Source organism: Macaca fascicularis, chromosome 7, assembly GCF_037993035.2.
Source record: "Macaca fascicularis isolate 582-1 chromosome 7, T2T-MFA8v1.1".
NCBI classification, from domain to species: Eukaryota; Metazoa; Chordata; class Mammalia; order Primates; family Cercopithecidae; genus Macaca; species Macaca fascicularis.
The window spans coordinates 18,621,489-18,638,255 of record NC_088381.1 but is presented as its reverse complement, the minus strand read 5'-3'; the positions used below and the strand labels follow the sequence as shown (position 1 = coordinate 18,638,255).

Genomic DNA, 16,767 nt, shown 5'->3' with positions numbered 1-16,767 from the left:
CACAAGACTAGGTATTTATTTTCAGGGCTTACAATAGAGATCTGGGGGTAAGAAACAAGTGGCTTCACCTACCCAGAAAAATGAGGCTCCTTCAGGGGCCTGGATGGCCTCAGCCATTTCACCCCCAGCCCTCTCTCCCTCCCTCTCCCACTGACATATTGAGTTTCACACTTTAAAAATAGCTTTGCTGCACTAAGAAGCTTTCTCTGAGCCTGGATCCCAGCCCTGAAATGCAGGCATCCCTTGACGGAGAACTGCCCTATGTGAGTGCAATGCTAGCTCCCTGCTTGTCTTTCAGGCAGCACAAGAAATTTCTCTCCACAAAATAGGCCCAGATTGCTTGAAATATTTGCAGAGATAGACGTGGGGCTCCTTTAGTTAAGCCCTGGCTTCCTTCAGGTCCTTAATAATTCATCCTGGCTTAGCTTCAGGAGGAATCTGATGGCATTGCTTCCCTTTCGCACAAAACTCCCTTGAAATTCCCCCAGGAGGCTCCAACAACACCTCGCTTTAAGGACCAGTCTCAGCTCCACACAGCCTGTCCTGAGCCCCAGAGAGGAGGCTGGGATGAGTCTCCAGGCCTCAGAAGGCTTTCCTGGGCTGGAAACTAATGTGTTTGTCCCACAGAGCCCGCAAAGGGATGAAGAAGGCAGCAGGTCAGGAAGAAGTTTCAGTGAGTTCGAGGATACACAGGACCTGAACACTCCTGGTCTCCCACCTTTCTGTCCCATGGCTCCTTGGGGCTCTCAGGTATGTCTGTGTTCCTGGGACGGGGCTCCGGCCATTTAAATTTTTACCCTCACTTTCGTGACTGGAAATAAGATCACCTGCATTGCTGGAGAGTTAAGAGGTTGTGATTTTGTTAATTTCTTTCTCTCTGGAGGAGTCCTTTTACCCCGCTGCCATCACCTGTCTGTCCTTACCTCCCTCTGTGCTCAAAAGAACTGTTAACAACAGTGGTGAGCTTTTATCAAGTGCATTCCATGCACCTGCCACTGCTAGGCAGGAATCAGTATCTGCATTTGATGAAGAAACTGCAGCACAGACAGGTCAAGGAACTTGCCCAAGGCCACATAGCTAGTTTCATGGGCACCTGAGATGGAAGATATTTGTCAATACGATGCTGAGAAGAGTGAACAAGACTGTGCATGGGAAGCACCTGGCAGAGTGCCTGTCACCTAGGCGCTCAAACCGTGCAGTCTAGCATAGTGGCCTAGCAGGGTCATGAGTGTAATTCCATGCAACTCAGAGAGAGTTGGAGGAAACATATAGATCTGGCTTACCTCGCAAACCCCACCTATGAGTCAATACGTAATTCCCATCTGGTAAGTTGAGTGGGCTACAGAAATCAAACCGCATCTGAAGGTAATTATCAGGTGATCCAGGTCTGCCTCATGCAGTTTCTCCTCCGGGCAGGCGTGTGAGCTTCCCGGAGGCTCCCAGTGATTTGGGGAGGTGACAGCGTTCCTGTGCCCCTCTGGCTGCTATGGTCTTAGCGGTGGCACCAGACTGAGCTCTGCAGGGAGTGAGCCTCGCTTCCTCCTGCCAGCCGAGGCCTGGCTCAAAGGGAGCGCTGGCCAAGTTCCCCTCGCCTCCTATGGACCCCTCTGGTCTCTGCCTCCTTCTCTCTGGTCCCTGGCCTGGAGGGTCCATCCTGAGCCCCAACCACGGGGTCCCCTTGTCTGGATCCAGAAGGTCCCACTTCATACCTGCCACAGCATCCACCACACAGGTAACTGAGGGCTGCTTGGGGATGACCCCGTCATGCAAACAGCATTCCATCCTCCATATTGGGGGAGTGTGTCCCCCGGCATTCGCGTGTTGGAAACTTAATCCCCAGCGCGACAGTGTTGAGAGGTGCGATCTTTAGGAGGGGATTTGGTCACGAGGCTGCGGCCCACATGGATGAATTCGTGTCGTTATCATGGAAGTGAGTATAACTGAGAGGGTGAGATTGTTATAAAAGTGAGTTTGGCCTCCATCCCTTAACCCAGGTGGACTGGAGGCTCGGGCCTCTGCCAGTGACACTTCCCAGAGTCACATGTGAAGAGGGGTCAAGAGCCCCACCCCAGAGTTTCCCTCGACATCTCTGCCCCACACCACCCCACCCTTCCCAAAAAGCTCATCTTCTGCAGTCTCCCAGTCTCCGGTGAGCAGGTGCTTCTCCCCTTCCTCCTCCTGACTCTGCCTCCGTTCCAGAAGTCTCTGTGTCTTGTCGGCCGGGCCTGCTGTTGATACGCTGGAGGGGGATGGGAACTGGGGCGAGCTCCCTCCCCTGCTGCCTTGCTAACGAGGTCAATGGCCTGCCCTTGCCTGCCCTGGCATCTTCGGCCTCCTGACTCACACCTGGAAGTGGCAGCTGAAAGGTTTTGGGAGCAATGAAAACATAATGGCTTAATATTTGTGAAACTGTTGGCCTCATTCAAGTCGTTAAGAGCACGGGCTCTGGAGTTACACCAGGTTTGATCCCTTGCTCTGTCATTCGTCAGCCCTGTAACCGGAGACCAGCTCCTCAGCCTCTTCCAACTTCAGTTTCTCCCTCTATGGGAAAAATGAAGTGCGGAGTCAACCACGTGCTTAGCGCAGCGCCTGAGGCATAGAAAGCTGGAGCAATGTGGCTCGCTGTCATTGTTACCATCATGGCTTTGCTGTGATTTCTCCCCTCTGCCCCGTCATCCCCATGCCCGTCACAGTGCACACATGAGGCTGTACCCGTGGCCCCCTGGTCTTTCTCCAGCTGCTTGAGGGGAGAGCAGAAAGGCCCACATGACTGGGACACAGACGGCCACAAAAAGACATTGGATTTAATTTTAATATTTTAATTCTGATATGTGTAAAGTAATTTCTAAAAATGTTTGGAAAACATAAAGGGCCAATCCACTGTAATCCCATTAACCCCGTACAATAACTATAGTCACGTGTTGCTTAGCAACAGGGACATGTTCTGAGAAATGCATCATTAGGCGATTTTGCCATTTTGCAAACATCACGGAGTGTGTGCACACAAACCTAGCTAGCATAGCTCACTACACACCTAGGTTATATGGTGTAGCCTTTTGCTCCTGGGCTGCTAACCTGTACCACCTGTTACTGTACTGAACACTGTAGGCAATTGTAACACAATAGGTATTTGTATACCTAAATATATCTAAATATAGAAAGGCTACCATAAAAATAGGGTATTCTGATCTTACAGGACCACCATCATATATGTGGTCCGTTGTTAACCAAACCATCATTATGCAGTGCATAACGATATGGCATAATGTTTATACCGTATCTATGCCCGGGAGGGGGGTTAGCCTAAAATTATAGTCATGAATATTTTATATCTTGCTTCCTAAACTTCGTATGATTTTAGTCGCTAAATAATACTCTATGGTGCATATGTAAGCACCAACATTTATTAGGATTTTTATGATGAAATATCAGAGTTTTTATAGGTGTTTTATTTTTGCAAATTTCTGTGGAATTTTCAGAGACAGGTCAGTTGGTCATTCCCCGAGACCTCTGTGAAATATCTGAACATGATATAAAGAGTCACCACCAGCTCTGCAAGAGGGTGTGTATATGTGTATGAATGGGGGGCATGTAGGCTTGGGGAAAGTGTGCACACTGGGTAACAGTGGAATCTTCAATTACCTACGTGGCAGATTTTGAGGGAACTGCAAGGACCCGCTGCTGTGGACTGAACATGTGCCCCAGCGTTCACGTGTTGGAAACTTAATCCCCAGTGCAACAGTGTTGAGAGGTGGGACATTTGGGAGGGGATTCGGTCATGAGGCCACTGGTCGCATGGATGAATTCATGTCATTATCATGGGAGTGAGTCACTGAGAGAGTGGGATGGTTATAAAAGTGAGTTCGGCACCCTGTTGCTCTCTCGTGTTCTCCTGACCTTCTCCCCTGCACCATGGGATGACACAGCAAGAAGGCCCTTGCCAGATGTGGACCCTTTGACCTCGGACTTCCCAGCCTCTGGAGCTATAAGTAATAATCTCTGTTCTTGGTCAGGTGCTGTGGGTCACACCCATTATCCCAGCATTTTGAGAGGCCAAGACAGGATCATCACTTGAGGTCAGGAGTTCAGCCTGGTCAACATAGTGACTGACACTCCATCTCTACTTGCCAAAAACATTTTTTTTTTTTTTAATTTTTTTGAGATGGAGTCTCGCTCTGTCTCCCAGGCTGGAGTGCAGGGTGCGATCTCAGCTCACTGCAAGCTCCGCCTCCCGGGTTCACGCCATTGTCCTGCCTCAGCCTCCTGAGTAGCTGGGACTACAGGCGCCTGCCACCATACCCAGCTAATTTTTTGTATTTTTAGTAGAGACAGGGTTTCATCGTGTTAGCCAGGATGGTCTCCATCTCCTGACCTCGTGATTCATCCACCTTGGCCTCCCAAAGGGCTGGGATTACAGGCGTGAGCCACTGCGCCCGGCCCCAAAAACATATTTTAAAGAAATAGATTTCTGTTCTTTATAAATTGCCCAGTCTCAGATATTCTGTTATAGCAGCACAAAATGGACTGAGACACTCGCCAGTCTTCAAATAGCTCCTTGTCTGCCCTCCATTTTGGTCCTTGAAGGGTTCCCTCCAGGACCACCCCTATGGATCAGGCCTTCATGTTTTCTGGGGCCAGTTGGAGGCTCCCATTACTGAGTAGCATATTGTCATCCAGTAACCCTAAAGCAAATATCAGCTTATCAGATTACCTTTGAATCACCGCGTCTCCTGCCCTGTGGAGGAGTTACCATCTCCTGCCCTATATTCTTAGATAACTTCTCATGTGGCTTGTCACACTCCTTCAAGAAGACCTGGGACTACATCCAAAGCATTTTTTCATTCATTGAACAAATATTTACTGAGCTCCCACTATGCACCTAGTATTGTTCTAGGAGTGGGAGAGAGAGAGCACTGAGCAGGTCAGACAAGATCCAGCTCTCATGAAACTTACATTTCAATGGGGGAGACAGTAAATAAATATCTGAGTATTCCTGATATTGGTGCTCTTAGGACAAAATGTGACAGCGAGTGACAGGCAGCAGGGAGGGGACATCAGAAGAGGGTGACATTTGCACTAAGATCCGAATGATGAGAAGATTGATGGCAAATATTCCAGAAAGAGCATATTCTAAGTGCAAAGGCCCTGAGGTGGACACAAGGTTGGCCTTTTCTAGAAACAGGGAGAAAACCAGGGTGACTGGAGAGCAGAGAGCAGGGGAAGCAAGGAAGGAAGCAGTGGGAGGTGAAGTCAGGTGCCTTATGCTGGGCCGGGTGCTGCAGAAAGCAGCTTTGATTTTGTTCCAAAACACAGGGGAGCCCGTGGAGGGCTTTCGTCTGAGGACTGGCTTATCTGTTTTATGTTTTACCTGCATCACTTTGTCTGGTCTGTGGAGCGTGGATTGCCTGGGGGCACAGGGGAAGTGCGGCCGAGTGAGGAGGCATTTGCTGTGGCCCAGAGAGAAACGGGGGTGGTTTGATTGGGGTGGTGGCAGTGGACAGTAGGAGTGAATGGATTCTGGGTTTCTGGAGGTAGAATTTACAGGACTTGCAGATAGACTGGATACGGAATGAGGAATCACACATGCCTAGTGGGTTTTTGCCTTAATAACCGAGAGATGCCCCTCACTCAGCTAGGACAGAAATGGGTTGGGGTGGAGGGGTCTGAGTGCCTCTGTCTTTGGCATTTTACACTTGAGATTCACATCTAAGTAGAGGTGTCAGGTGGGCCGTTGAAAATACAAGTCTGGAACTCAGGAGACAGGTTGAGGAGGAAATCTGTTTGAAATCGTATAGCAGAATGGAGAAGGTTTTGAAGCCATGGGGCTGGATGACATGTCCAAAGGATAAAGAGACAGAAGCAAAGGGGAAGAAGTCTGTGCTCTCCCGTTTTCCACCTTTCAGATGCCAGCAAGGACGAAGAGCCATCAGAGTAGACGGAAAGCAGCAGCCAGTGAGGCTGGAAGGAACCAATGAGAAAGTGGTGTCCTGGGAGCCAAGAGACTTTTTCCATAAACGTCCCATCCCGTTATCTTTCTGAGCACAGAGCAGGTGGTCAGCAAATACTCTCAGAAAGCGCAAGCTCTGCAGCGGCTTGTTCGTGCCTTCTCATCCCCCAGCCCTGCCATGGAGTGCCAGTGCTGCCTGGGTGGCTGGCTGCTGGCCTGGGAACCTAACAGCTCCCCACTATCTCTTGTATCTCTCGGGAGGCCGAGGCCTCCGCCCACGCCGGGGGCCCCACCTCACCCCACCCTCCTGGTTTCACACTCTTGGCCCCCAGCTCATGCCCTTCCCTCCCAGCAGGGCTCGCCCTACTCTGTGCCACCCACGTGGAGTGAGGCAAGCTCATTCCTACTTCTTTCCCCAGTTCTGCTGCCTCCTGTCCTAGAGGCTCTCCCTTCCCCAGCTGCCACCTTTCCAAACCTTGCCTCTAACTCAAGGCTCAGCCTCCTGAGACTCCCCACCGGCCTCCACGTGGGCTCTTGACAGCCTCCCCTTCAAGACCAGCCCTGTGTACCACGCCTTCACCTGCTGGGTCACTGAAGCCCGCTGGATGCCCCTCATATCTAATCTATCACCGTGCCGTGTAGGTTCTGCTCAGAAATATCCCTCAAGTTCACCACTGCTACTGCTTCCGTCTCTGCCCCCTACCCTGGCCCAAGTGACCATTTATTTCCCATCTGAGCCACTAAAACACATCTTCCTGCCCCGGTCCTGCCCAATTCTGTCCCCACTCAGCAGCCAGTTGACCTCATTCACATCACTTCCCTGCTTAATACCCTTTGGTGGCATCCGATTTCTTAAGATAAAACCCCAAATCCTGACCATGGCTTCCAAGGCCTCTCTGACCTCATCACTCCATCCTCACCATGCCCCAGACACAGGTGCTCAGTTCCTGAACACGCCAGCCTTTTCCACCGCTCAGCGCCTTGCACTGCTCTACCTTCAGCCTGGGGGACTCTCCCCGCAGCCTGCATGTAGCTAACCTCAATTTTCCTACAGGCTTCAGCTTCAAGGTTGCTTCCTCTGGGAGGTCATCCCTGACTTCTCCCCAAATCAGAATCTGTTCCTGTCTTTCATAGCACCCTGTTATTTTCCTTCCTGATACTTCTCACAGTTGATGGTTAGACATTGTTTTCTTTCAAAGCTACTTCACTAGAAGCTTCCCAAGAGCAGGCACCACGTTGATTCTGATACTCGGAACCTGTAGCACGCTGCCTGGCATTTAGGAGGTGCTAAAGTCTCCGTCGTCAGTGAACAAAGCTGTCACTGACCTCTCCAGCCCATGCCAACCTTGAGGTTCTTTGCTTTCCAAGTTCACTTACAGTTAGTTCTTTCCAATTTATTTGTCCTGTAGCAAAAAGAATAACAGCAACCATGACAATTTATTTTTTTATTTATTTTTTTGAGACGGAGTCTCGCTCTGTCACCCAGGCTGGAGTGCAGTGGCACCATCTTGGCTTACTGCAAGCTCCGCCTCCCGGGTTCACGCCATTCTCCTGCCTCAGCCTCCCCAGCAGCTGGGACTACAGGTGCCCGCCACCATGCCTGGCTAATTTTTTGTATTTTTAGTAGAGACAGGATTTCACCGTGTTAGCCAGGATGGTCTCGATCTCCTGACCTTGTGCTTTGCCTGCCTCGGCCTCCCAAAGTGCTGGGATTACAGGCCTGAGCCACCACACCCAGCCAACAATTTATTAAGGTTTATGACATGCCAGATTGTGCCAGATGTGTATATACAGTGTTTATGTCTATATGATATATAATCTTTACAACAATCCTGTGAAATCAGTACTATTAACCTCATTTTACAGATGAGGAAAGTGAGAAGTGGGTTTCAGAGAGAGACAGTCATTGCTGAATACTGCCCCAGTAAGTGCCAGAGCCAAGATACTCACTTGGGTCTCTGTAACTCCAGATCTCCTGCTCTTTCCTCTACATTTGTCTTGTGGGTCTTGCCTGTGAACTTCTGTTGTTGTTGTAAGCTTTTCCCACTGGCCTGTTTGGTTTGTGGTTGGGGTTTTTTGTATCCTCCACCACATGCTCCCTAAATACCTACTATTTGTGAAGGTGTGTCCATCAGCAGGTGAGAGCCACCCAGGACAAGAGACTCCGTGTTCGCATCAGACTTGCCCCACGAGATGAGTTCCAGGGCTAGTTCTGAGAAAGGCCGAGTGGATGGCCACCCACAGGTCCTGACTTACGGGTGCCCAAAGGCCTGCCTTCCTCACATGTTTCCCTCACTAGGCCAGGCTGGCCCTTCCTTGTTCCCTCCTCCCTGCCTTGTAAAGTTCCCACCATCAGAGCCACTTACTTCTTAGGCAACAAAGTGGGCCTGGGCTCCGGAAGTCCTCTCCCCCGTGCTTCCAGCAGCTGAAGGGATGAGCAAGCTGTCCTCTGAATCTGGGGCATGGTGGGATAGAGAGAAACAGACTCTCAAAACTGGAACAGGTCATCAGGTTTCTCGAGCCACTCCCGCTTGCCCAGTGTAGGAATCTCCTCCGTACCTTCCAGGCAGGGCCTCCTTGCATAATTCTAAGAATGGAAGCTTATTACCTTCCAAATGACTAAGTTCTTTCTACACCAAGGTCAAATCTACTCACTCAGAAAGGCCCTATTTCCACCATCAGGTCAGGCACGATATCAGTCTAACCCTTTTTGGTGCTTGACAGCCCTTTTCATACCTGAAGTTGCCTTCCACGCTCTATAGTTTCAAGACCCTGCTGGCCTAGGATCCAGTATCTGCTCCAGTCACATTTTCAGTGAGCCACAACTCTGCCCCCTTCCTTGCCCAATGAGTGGATATTTCACCCAAGGCAAAGAGAAGGATCTGGCTGGTGGACAGATGGCCAGCTGCTTGGTAGAAGGAAGAAAGGGCTTCCCAGCTCTTGAGAAAAAAATTCCTTCCCTGGGTGGGTTTGCCTGACCCCATGCTCAAACAAGACCTCCTGCTACTCCCAGAGGATGGCCATGGGAGAAGGTACTTTTAACAGAGTTGACATATGTAAATATCTGGTATGGTGGCCTGGGACATGGTAGGCGTGAAGTAAATGTTAGCTTTCTTTCCCTGTCTCTAAATGCAGTTTTTGCTTTATTTAAAGAGCAACTTTATTTATAATAAGCAACTTTATTTATAATAATGTTCTTTTTATAAAATTGTTTTTCTGATTATAAATATGTAATATATATTCAGTACAGACATTAGAAAATTTGAAAAATGTAATAAACATTCTCAATAACATCATCCAGAAATAACTTCCTGAACCCTTAATACTTCCTTCCAGCTTTTTTATAGGCATATATATAAATAGAAATAAATTTTCTTTATATATATGTATATTGATATAGGTAAACTTAAGCTTGTAATATAACACTTGTCATTTCTACAAAACAGTGAATAGTGATAACTTTTCTCTGCTATTAAAAACCAGGTTTTTGAAAATGGCTACATAACATAGCATCATATCATCTAGGTTGTTTCCAATTTCTGATGCTATGACCATTTGGGGTATGCTATGAACACCCAAAAGCCTGGAAAATATGTCATTGATACACAAATTACAATGATTCCTCTCCCCTCCTTGTCAAGTTGGCAGAGAAGTCAAGATTTCTCTCCAAATAGCCCAGAGAATTCCCATGGCCATTGTCCCCGTCCATGAGTCAGACCCCCCTCATTTGTCTGCTGACTGGAAACTTCACAAAAGACTCTCTGCTGACTTGTCCAGGCTAAAGAATGCATCTGTCCTGTCAGGAGCAACGGGGAGGGTCCCTCAGCAAAGGGACCTGGTGACCAAGTATCTTTCGATAATGGTACAGCTTTGTCCCTCCACACACACACAGAGCCAGTTCCCCACAAAGAGACTCATGGTAGCAAAGTGAGTAAGCATGAAAGAGTTTCAGTATTATTTCTGTGCCTTAGGTTCTGATAAGCTAAACCCTAATACTGAGTGCAGGACACTGGTCTAAACTTCCCTCTTTAGGGCACATTTCCTCTCTGGAACTCCCAGTGCATTTCCTTGTCATCTGACCTCAATGGGTCTCTTGGGGAGGTCTCTTTACTTCATCATATACACTGCAATAACTTGAATCCTCAATGAGGAGTCCGAGTCCCAACCTCTTTCCCTGTCCCCAGGAGGCTCGTCTGCTCCTATGTAAATTTATGGACGCAACTTGATTCATAAGGGAGGGTGCTGCCCAGTTCCACTTGCCAGTATCCAACACCTAGATGTCATGGATACATTGGTGGGTGCGAGTGGAGTGGAGGCACTGCTATTTCCATCCATCAACAACTTTTTTTTTTTCCTTTTATCCATCAACCACTGCTAAGCCCTATCCCTCGTTAAACCAAACAGGCAAATAACAACAAAATTTAAAATATTATGGGAATAATACCAAATCAAATATCTTTGAGGATTCGAACAAGTGTTTGTATACAATAAATTCCTGGAAATACAGTTGCTGAGTCAAAGGCAGTGCAAAGTTTGCATATTCATAAGATTACCAAATGGCCCTCCAAAAACTTTGCTCTAATCTGCATCCTATCACCAACATTTTACTGACTCTTTCTCACACCCTTACCAACACTATGTCTTATCAATTTTTTATCCTTGCCAATCTGATAAATGAAACGTGGCGTCTGTTTGTTGTTTTAATATAGTCTTTAAATTATTAGCAATGATCTTTTATATAGACTTATTGCATAGTCCATTGATTCCCAACCTTTATTGAACTTTAGAATCATCAGAGGAGCTTCTAAAATTTCCAGTGCCCAAGTTATATACCATACCAATTACATCAGAGTATCTGGGAGTCAGGCAACAATACATATTTTCAAAGATCTCCAGATGACTCCAGTGTTCAGCAAAGTTCTGACATACACATTACTACCATGAATTGCCTGTTTGTATCTTTTGTCAGTTTTTATGTTGTTTACGTTTTAGTATTTATGTGAAAGAGATTTTAGTTTTTTGGGAAAATTAACCATCATAAGTTTAGTAAATAATTTTTACAAATTAGTCTTGTATTACTGTGTATGTGTTTTGACATAGAGAAACTTAATAGCTGAAAACTGTATGGTCAGAATTATCCATTTGTTTTCCTTTATTGCATCTCAATTTCATATCTTGCTTTCTTACTAATAATGATAAAACAATACCAGTACATCTGGAATTTATTTTAGTACAAGGAGATATGGAACCAGCTTATTTTTTCCCAAATGACAAAATGATTATTTTTTTCAGAAAACTTATTTTTTCAACATAATTTATCAAATAACCTGTCCTTCCCCTATTAATTTGCAATGTTGTCATTTGTACATGTAAATGTCCTGTATGCACTTGGATTTGTTTCTGGATGCTCTAGGCCTTAAATACTGTAACGTGTGTGTGTGTGTGTGTGTGTGTGTGTGTGTGTGTGTTTTAAAGTTTTGTAGAATGGTGGAGGGGGTCTCACTATGTTGCCCAAACCGGTCTTGAACTCCTGGCCTCAAGCAATCCTCCCACCTCGGCCTGCCAAAGTGCTGGGATTACAGGCAGAAGCTGCCACAACTGGCCAAATACTGTAGCTTTAAAATACATTTACTAGATAGAATTAGTTTTCTCTCCTTAATTTTATCTGTTTTATAAATTCACTGAACATTTTTTCATTTTCATTTTTCTGCATATATTTTACAACTTTTGGTTAAGTTCCCCCAAAACTTCTGGTTGGAAATTTAATTGGTTATTGTACTAAATAAATAGATCAATTTAGGAAGAATTGATCATTTTATTTTCCCATTTAAGAACAATGTATGTATCTTAATTTTTTAAGCTGTTTTATGTCTCTTAGGAGAGTTTTATAGCTTTCTACATAGTGTCTGTGAATTTCTTATTTATTTTTCCTTAGGCTTATTTATTTTATTTTTCATTGCTATTTTGTATGTGATCTTGTTTTCTTCTGTGGCTATGATTTTTATGGAAAAATTAATATTTTTTACTTATTTATCTTTATAATCCAGTCTTCTTATATCCTGAATTCAAGTATACATATATATACATGCATAGCCAAATTCAAGTATTCATATATATATACACACACACACACACATATGTATATATGTATACTTGGTTCTATTTGGAGATATTCATTCTATTCTGTTGATCAGTCTGCTAATCAGTATACCAGTATCACACCATTAACAAAAGTATTTTTTCATGTTGGTACATTCTCTTTAGAGTTCTCTTTCCAAGACTACATAGAATTCAGTCATAGAAATATGCAATCATTTACTAATATTTCTTTTTTTTTTTTTTTTTTTTTGAGACGGAATCTCGCTCTGTCGCCCGGGCTGGAGTGCAGTGGCCGGATCTCAGCTCACTGCAAGCTCCGCCTCCCGGGTTTACGCCATTCTCCTGCCTCAGCCTCCTGAGTAGCTGGGACTACAGGCGCCCGCCACCTCGCCCGGCTAGTTTTTTGTATTTTTTAGTAGAGACGGGGTTTCACGGTGTTCGCCAGGATGGTCTCGATCTCCTGACCTCGTGATCCGCCCGTCTCGGCCTCCCAAAGTGCTGGGATTACAGGCTTGAGCCACCGCGCCTGGCCTATTTACTAATATTTCTACCAATATTGAGCATATAAGTGATTTTCAATTCTTCACCATCAAAAATTTTAAATGAAATTTTTGAACAGGTAGCATTTGTATTCCTGGTTGTGAGTTTCCAAGAGTGTAATTACTTGGGCATAAATAGTCTTGTAGCTTTGGAAAACTGCTGTATTTTCATAAGTGTTGATGGTGCTTAGATTAGACTATGGTAAGGGAGGTTAAGAAGCTTGCAGGCAGTGGGTGGGGGCAGTGGGTGGAGTCCATGAAGAGTTGGTCCCAAGAATATGGGTTAGTGAAAGTAAAAGATCTTGAAAAGATGCCCAAGATCCCTAATAATAAGGAAAATGCCTATGAAAACCACAATGAGATATAATTTTATATCCACTGGATTAGCAAAACTCAAAAAGTCAGATGATACCCCATGGTGTAGCCCAATGGGAACTCTCGTACCTAGTGTTGGAAGTGTGAATCAGTAACAATTACTTTGGAGAATGCTTTGGTAGTATCTAGTAAAATTGGTGATAATATCCCTTATAACCCAGCAATTTATTTCCTAGGAATATAGACACTAAAGAAACATGACGTGTACAAGAAAGCACACAGTAGCATTGTACTCCCTGCCCCCACACTGCTTTCAAGCCTCTTATCCTCCCTTACCATAGTCAATTCTAAGAAAGCTCAGAGCACTAGTACCGGTCCGTGGCCTGTTAGGAACTGGGCCAGACAGCAGGAGGTGAGCAGCAGGCTGGTGAGCATTAGCGCCTGAGCTCTGCCTCCTGTCAGATCAGCAATGCCATTAGATCCCCATAGGAGTGCAAACCCTATTGTGAACTACCTAGGTCACACGCTCCTTAAGAGAATCTAATGCCTGATGATCTGTCACTCTCTCCCATCAATCCCAAATGGGACCATTTAGCTGCAGGAAAACAAGCTCAGGGTTCCCACTGATAGTACATTATGGTGAGGTGTATATTTTATATATTACAGTGTGATAATAGAAATAAAGTGCACAATAAATGTAATGCACTTAAATCATCCCTGCCCCCACCATCCATTGAAAAATTGTCTTCCACAAAACCAGTCCCTGGTGCCAAAATGGTTGGGGACCACTGATCTAAGATATATCAATACCTTAGATATTACACATCGGAATATTACACATTATAATTTTTTAAAAAGTATTTCTTATTTCAGAGATTTTAAAATGGGAAAAAATATGTACCTTGGAATTGATGAAATACAGTAACAGCAAAAACTTAGTGTTATGGGATCTTTGGGGTGTCACTTTTCTGGCCAGAAACCTGTGGCTAGTGGCACCTTTGCCCGAGTTTTGCTTGGGTCCGCTGGGTTCGTTCTGCCCACTCAGCCTGGCAGGCTGCACTCAGCTCACACTACCAGCCTGGATCCCACACCTGCCAAGGGAGACTGCATGGAGCAGCAGTGGGTGTATGAGCAAGTGTGGAGTCTGGCTACATGCCAGCTGCTGCAGTGAGGTGGGCAGCTCCAGGTGCACCTCAAGCAGCTTCCACAGCTGGCTCCGGGGAATGCGGTGGTACCCAGAAGCTTGGAGATGCCAGGAACCACAGGGCCCCGAAGAGGGAGTCAGAGACCTGGCTCCGTGTGCTCCCAGGTCTGGGTTCCCTGAAGGGCCGCAGCTCTTCTCTCCTTCTCTTCACCCACAACGAAGTGAGCAAGGGGCATGTTTCAGCCCTGTTTGTGTTATAGTTCTTTTAGCCCCGCCCTTGGACAGGTACCAAGTTCTCGTCCTGTGACCAGGAAGAATGAGGTACACAGACAAGTGCGGGGTGAGAAAGAAGATGAGGAGCTTTATCGAGCAATAGAACAGCTCAGAGGAGACCCGCAGTAGGTAGCTTCTTTTCCAGCCAGGGTGTCCCTACCAGTGTTCAACTCCTAGCAGAGAGGAGGCCCTAGAGTGGGAAGCTCCCCTCAGCAGCTGGTCATCCTGATGACTGCCCTGCTCTGGCTGAGCCCAGGGCTTTGAGGGGAGGAAATGCGCGCACATGGGTCCATGGGCAGCCATGGGTGAGCCTGGAAAAGGTACCACAAGTTCCCACTCTGGTCTGCAGGACTGGCAGCCTGGCCTGAAGGTAGGGCCTCTCCAGGGACCCACCCCCTTCTGCCTAGGAGCCTGCCTTCTGCTGCCACCTATGGTGCCCAGGCTGTTGGTACCAAGGGGCACCTACAGGCCAGCACGGAGCTGCCCTAAGCCCCCCACCCCCCACCCCTTGGCTTCACCCCCCACCCCATGCTCATTGGCACCCAAAGTCTGGAGGGGGCTGAAGCGGCAGAGGGCTGGCATATCTGCACTGCCCCAAATATGTGCACCCCCGGTCAGGCTGCACAGCACCCGGCTCGGCCACAGGGTGCTCCGAGATCGGAACCGGCGCTGACAGCGGGGAGAAGCCAGGCAACGGGAGCAGGCACTTCCAAGCCTGCAAGGCCGGGAGGGCGGTGGTACTACCCGGGCCCCCAAGAGCACACAGAGGCCCAGGTCCACAGCCCAAACTTGGGCTGTTGCCTGCTCCCGGCTCCCGCCAGCTCCGTGGAGGATGCAGCCCCATCCGCCCCTCCTTCGCAGCCTGGGGCAGGGGCTCCCGGTACTGGCTGGGCCCCGGCCCGTGTCCAGGGCAGGGGCGACATGGCTACGAGCTCCCTCCTATTGCCCTGGCACCCAGGGGCGGTCTGGGATGGAGTGGATGGCAGGCCCTGGCCCAGCCTTTGGGAGTGTCAGGCTTGGCGGTCACCCAGATGCAGGGTGGACCTGGGAATGCGCCCCTAAGCAGCGCCGCGCAGAGCCTCCTTCCGAGGCACAGGAACACGGCATCCTTGGCGGGTGGGAGCAATGGCTGCCCCGCTGGCTGGTCCCCAAAGCGGGCACCGCTCCCACTTTCAGCCCTGGGCCCCAGAAGCGCGTCCGCAGTTCCGCCTCCCCGGGCCGCCCGCTCGCTGTGCAAGAGCAGCACCGCTCCAGGCCCAGTTCCGCCTCAGGACCGCGCTCTTCCCAATCGCGCTGCACCCCAGCTGCGCTGCTCCTCCGCCAGCGGGCGACCTGGCCCAGCCCCATCGCCGCCGTCCCCAGGGCGGTGGGCTGCAGAGGAGGCTGTCGGCCTCCTCCCCGCACCCTCCCTGCTGCGGCCCGTGATGGCAGCTGCTCCAGACGGTCCGCCGCTGCCGTCATAAGGAACAGCTTAAATGTCTATCACGCAAAAACATAAGTTGTGGAATAGGTCACAACTGTGAAAATGAATGAACCAGATCTATTCCTACCAGTATAGGTGAATCTTACAAGCCTAATGTAGAGTGGAGAAAAAAACATGTTAATAGCAGAATGGATATTTGAATGTTATCTAGCTTATACAAAATTTAAAAACATGTGAAATAATACCAAGTATAGCTTGGGAATACACACATAGGTAGAGAAAGAATAAAGAAATGCCTGGGAGTGATAGACATGAATTCAGGTTGCTTTTTAAAAGTATTAAGCAATATTTATGATACACAAAATGTATAGAGAATAATGAAATGAATACCCATGACTCCACTGTCCAGCTTAAAAAAATCACATTGGTGACAGAGTCAAAAGCCCCAGTGTGCTCCTTACCCAATCACTTCCCCTCTCTCTCTTCCTAGGGATAGTTTTTAACCTTTGGTTAAAAAATTAACCTGAAGCCCAAGTGCTGAGTTCATTTGCAAATTCTTATCCTGACTTGCATATGACATGATTTCCATTTCCTGTGGCTGATTAACCACATCCCCTGGGCCTGCCCCATCCTGTCTGCCTTTCCCTTCCTTCAACTCAGCCTTACTTGCTGGGAGAGCATGGTTGACTCTCCATCCCCAGCAGGGGAACAAGGGTGAGTCCCCACTCTCTAGCCCCTAGGCATGGACAATAACCAATGCTCTTTATCTGTCCCAGTTTACAGGTGTTGAAATGCAATGTTTCAGGTGCTGGTTGCTCCTCCCATGACTGGAAGAGGCTTTCCCTGTGCAGAGGATGTCACCAAGGCAGTAAGGTATGTGAGTGGTGGGTGGATGTATGACAGCGCTGACTTCAAGTGAAGGACAAATGAGAGAGCGGAGCAAATCCTGGAAATGAGGCGAGAAGAATGGGAAGATGAGAGAAGAAACTTGGAAGATTTCTTCCCCCATGATTCCCAGAAGAGGGCT

General features: G+C 47.6%; 1 protein-coding gene across 2 annotated transcripts in view; it reads left to right on the top strand.

The window, feature by feature from the left end:
* The first annotated feature begins 478 nt into the window (after positions 1-478).
* The window catches only part of PLA2G4E (phospholipase A2 group IVE), a 64,044-nt gene continuing 47,755 nt past the window's right edge, over positions 479-16,767 (top strand). The window contains exon 1 of one of the 2 annotated variants that reach the window (XM_005559276.5): positions 479-750. In XM_005559276.5, the coding sequence (XP_005559333.3) occupies positions 568-750 (183 nt within the window). In that variant the 5' untranslated portion in view covers positions 479-567. Of the gene's footprint in view, positions 751-16,523; positions 16,614-16,767 lie in introns of those variants that run through there. The other variant, XM_073995586.1, reaches the window with a different exon arrangement.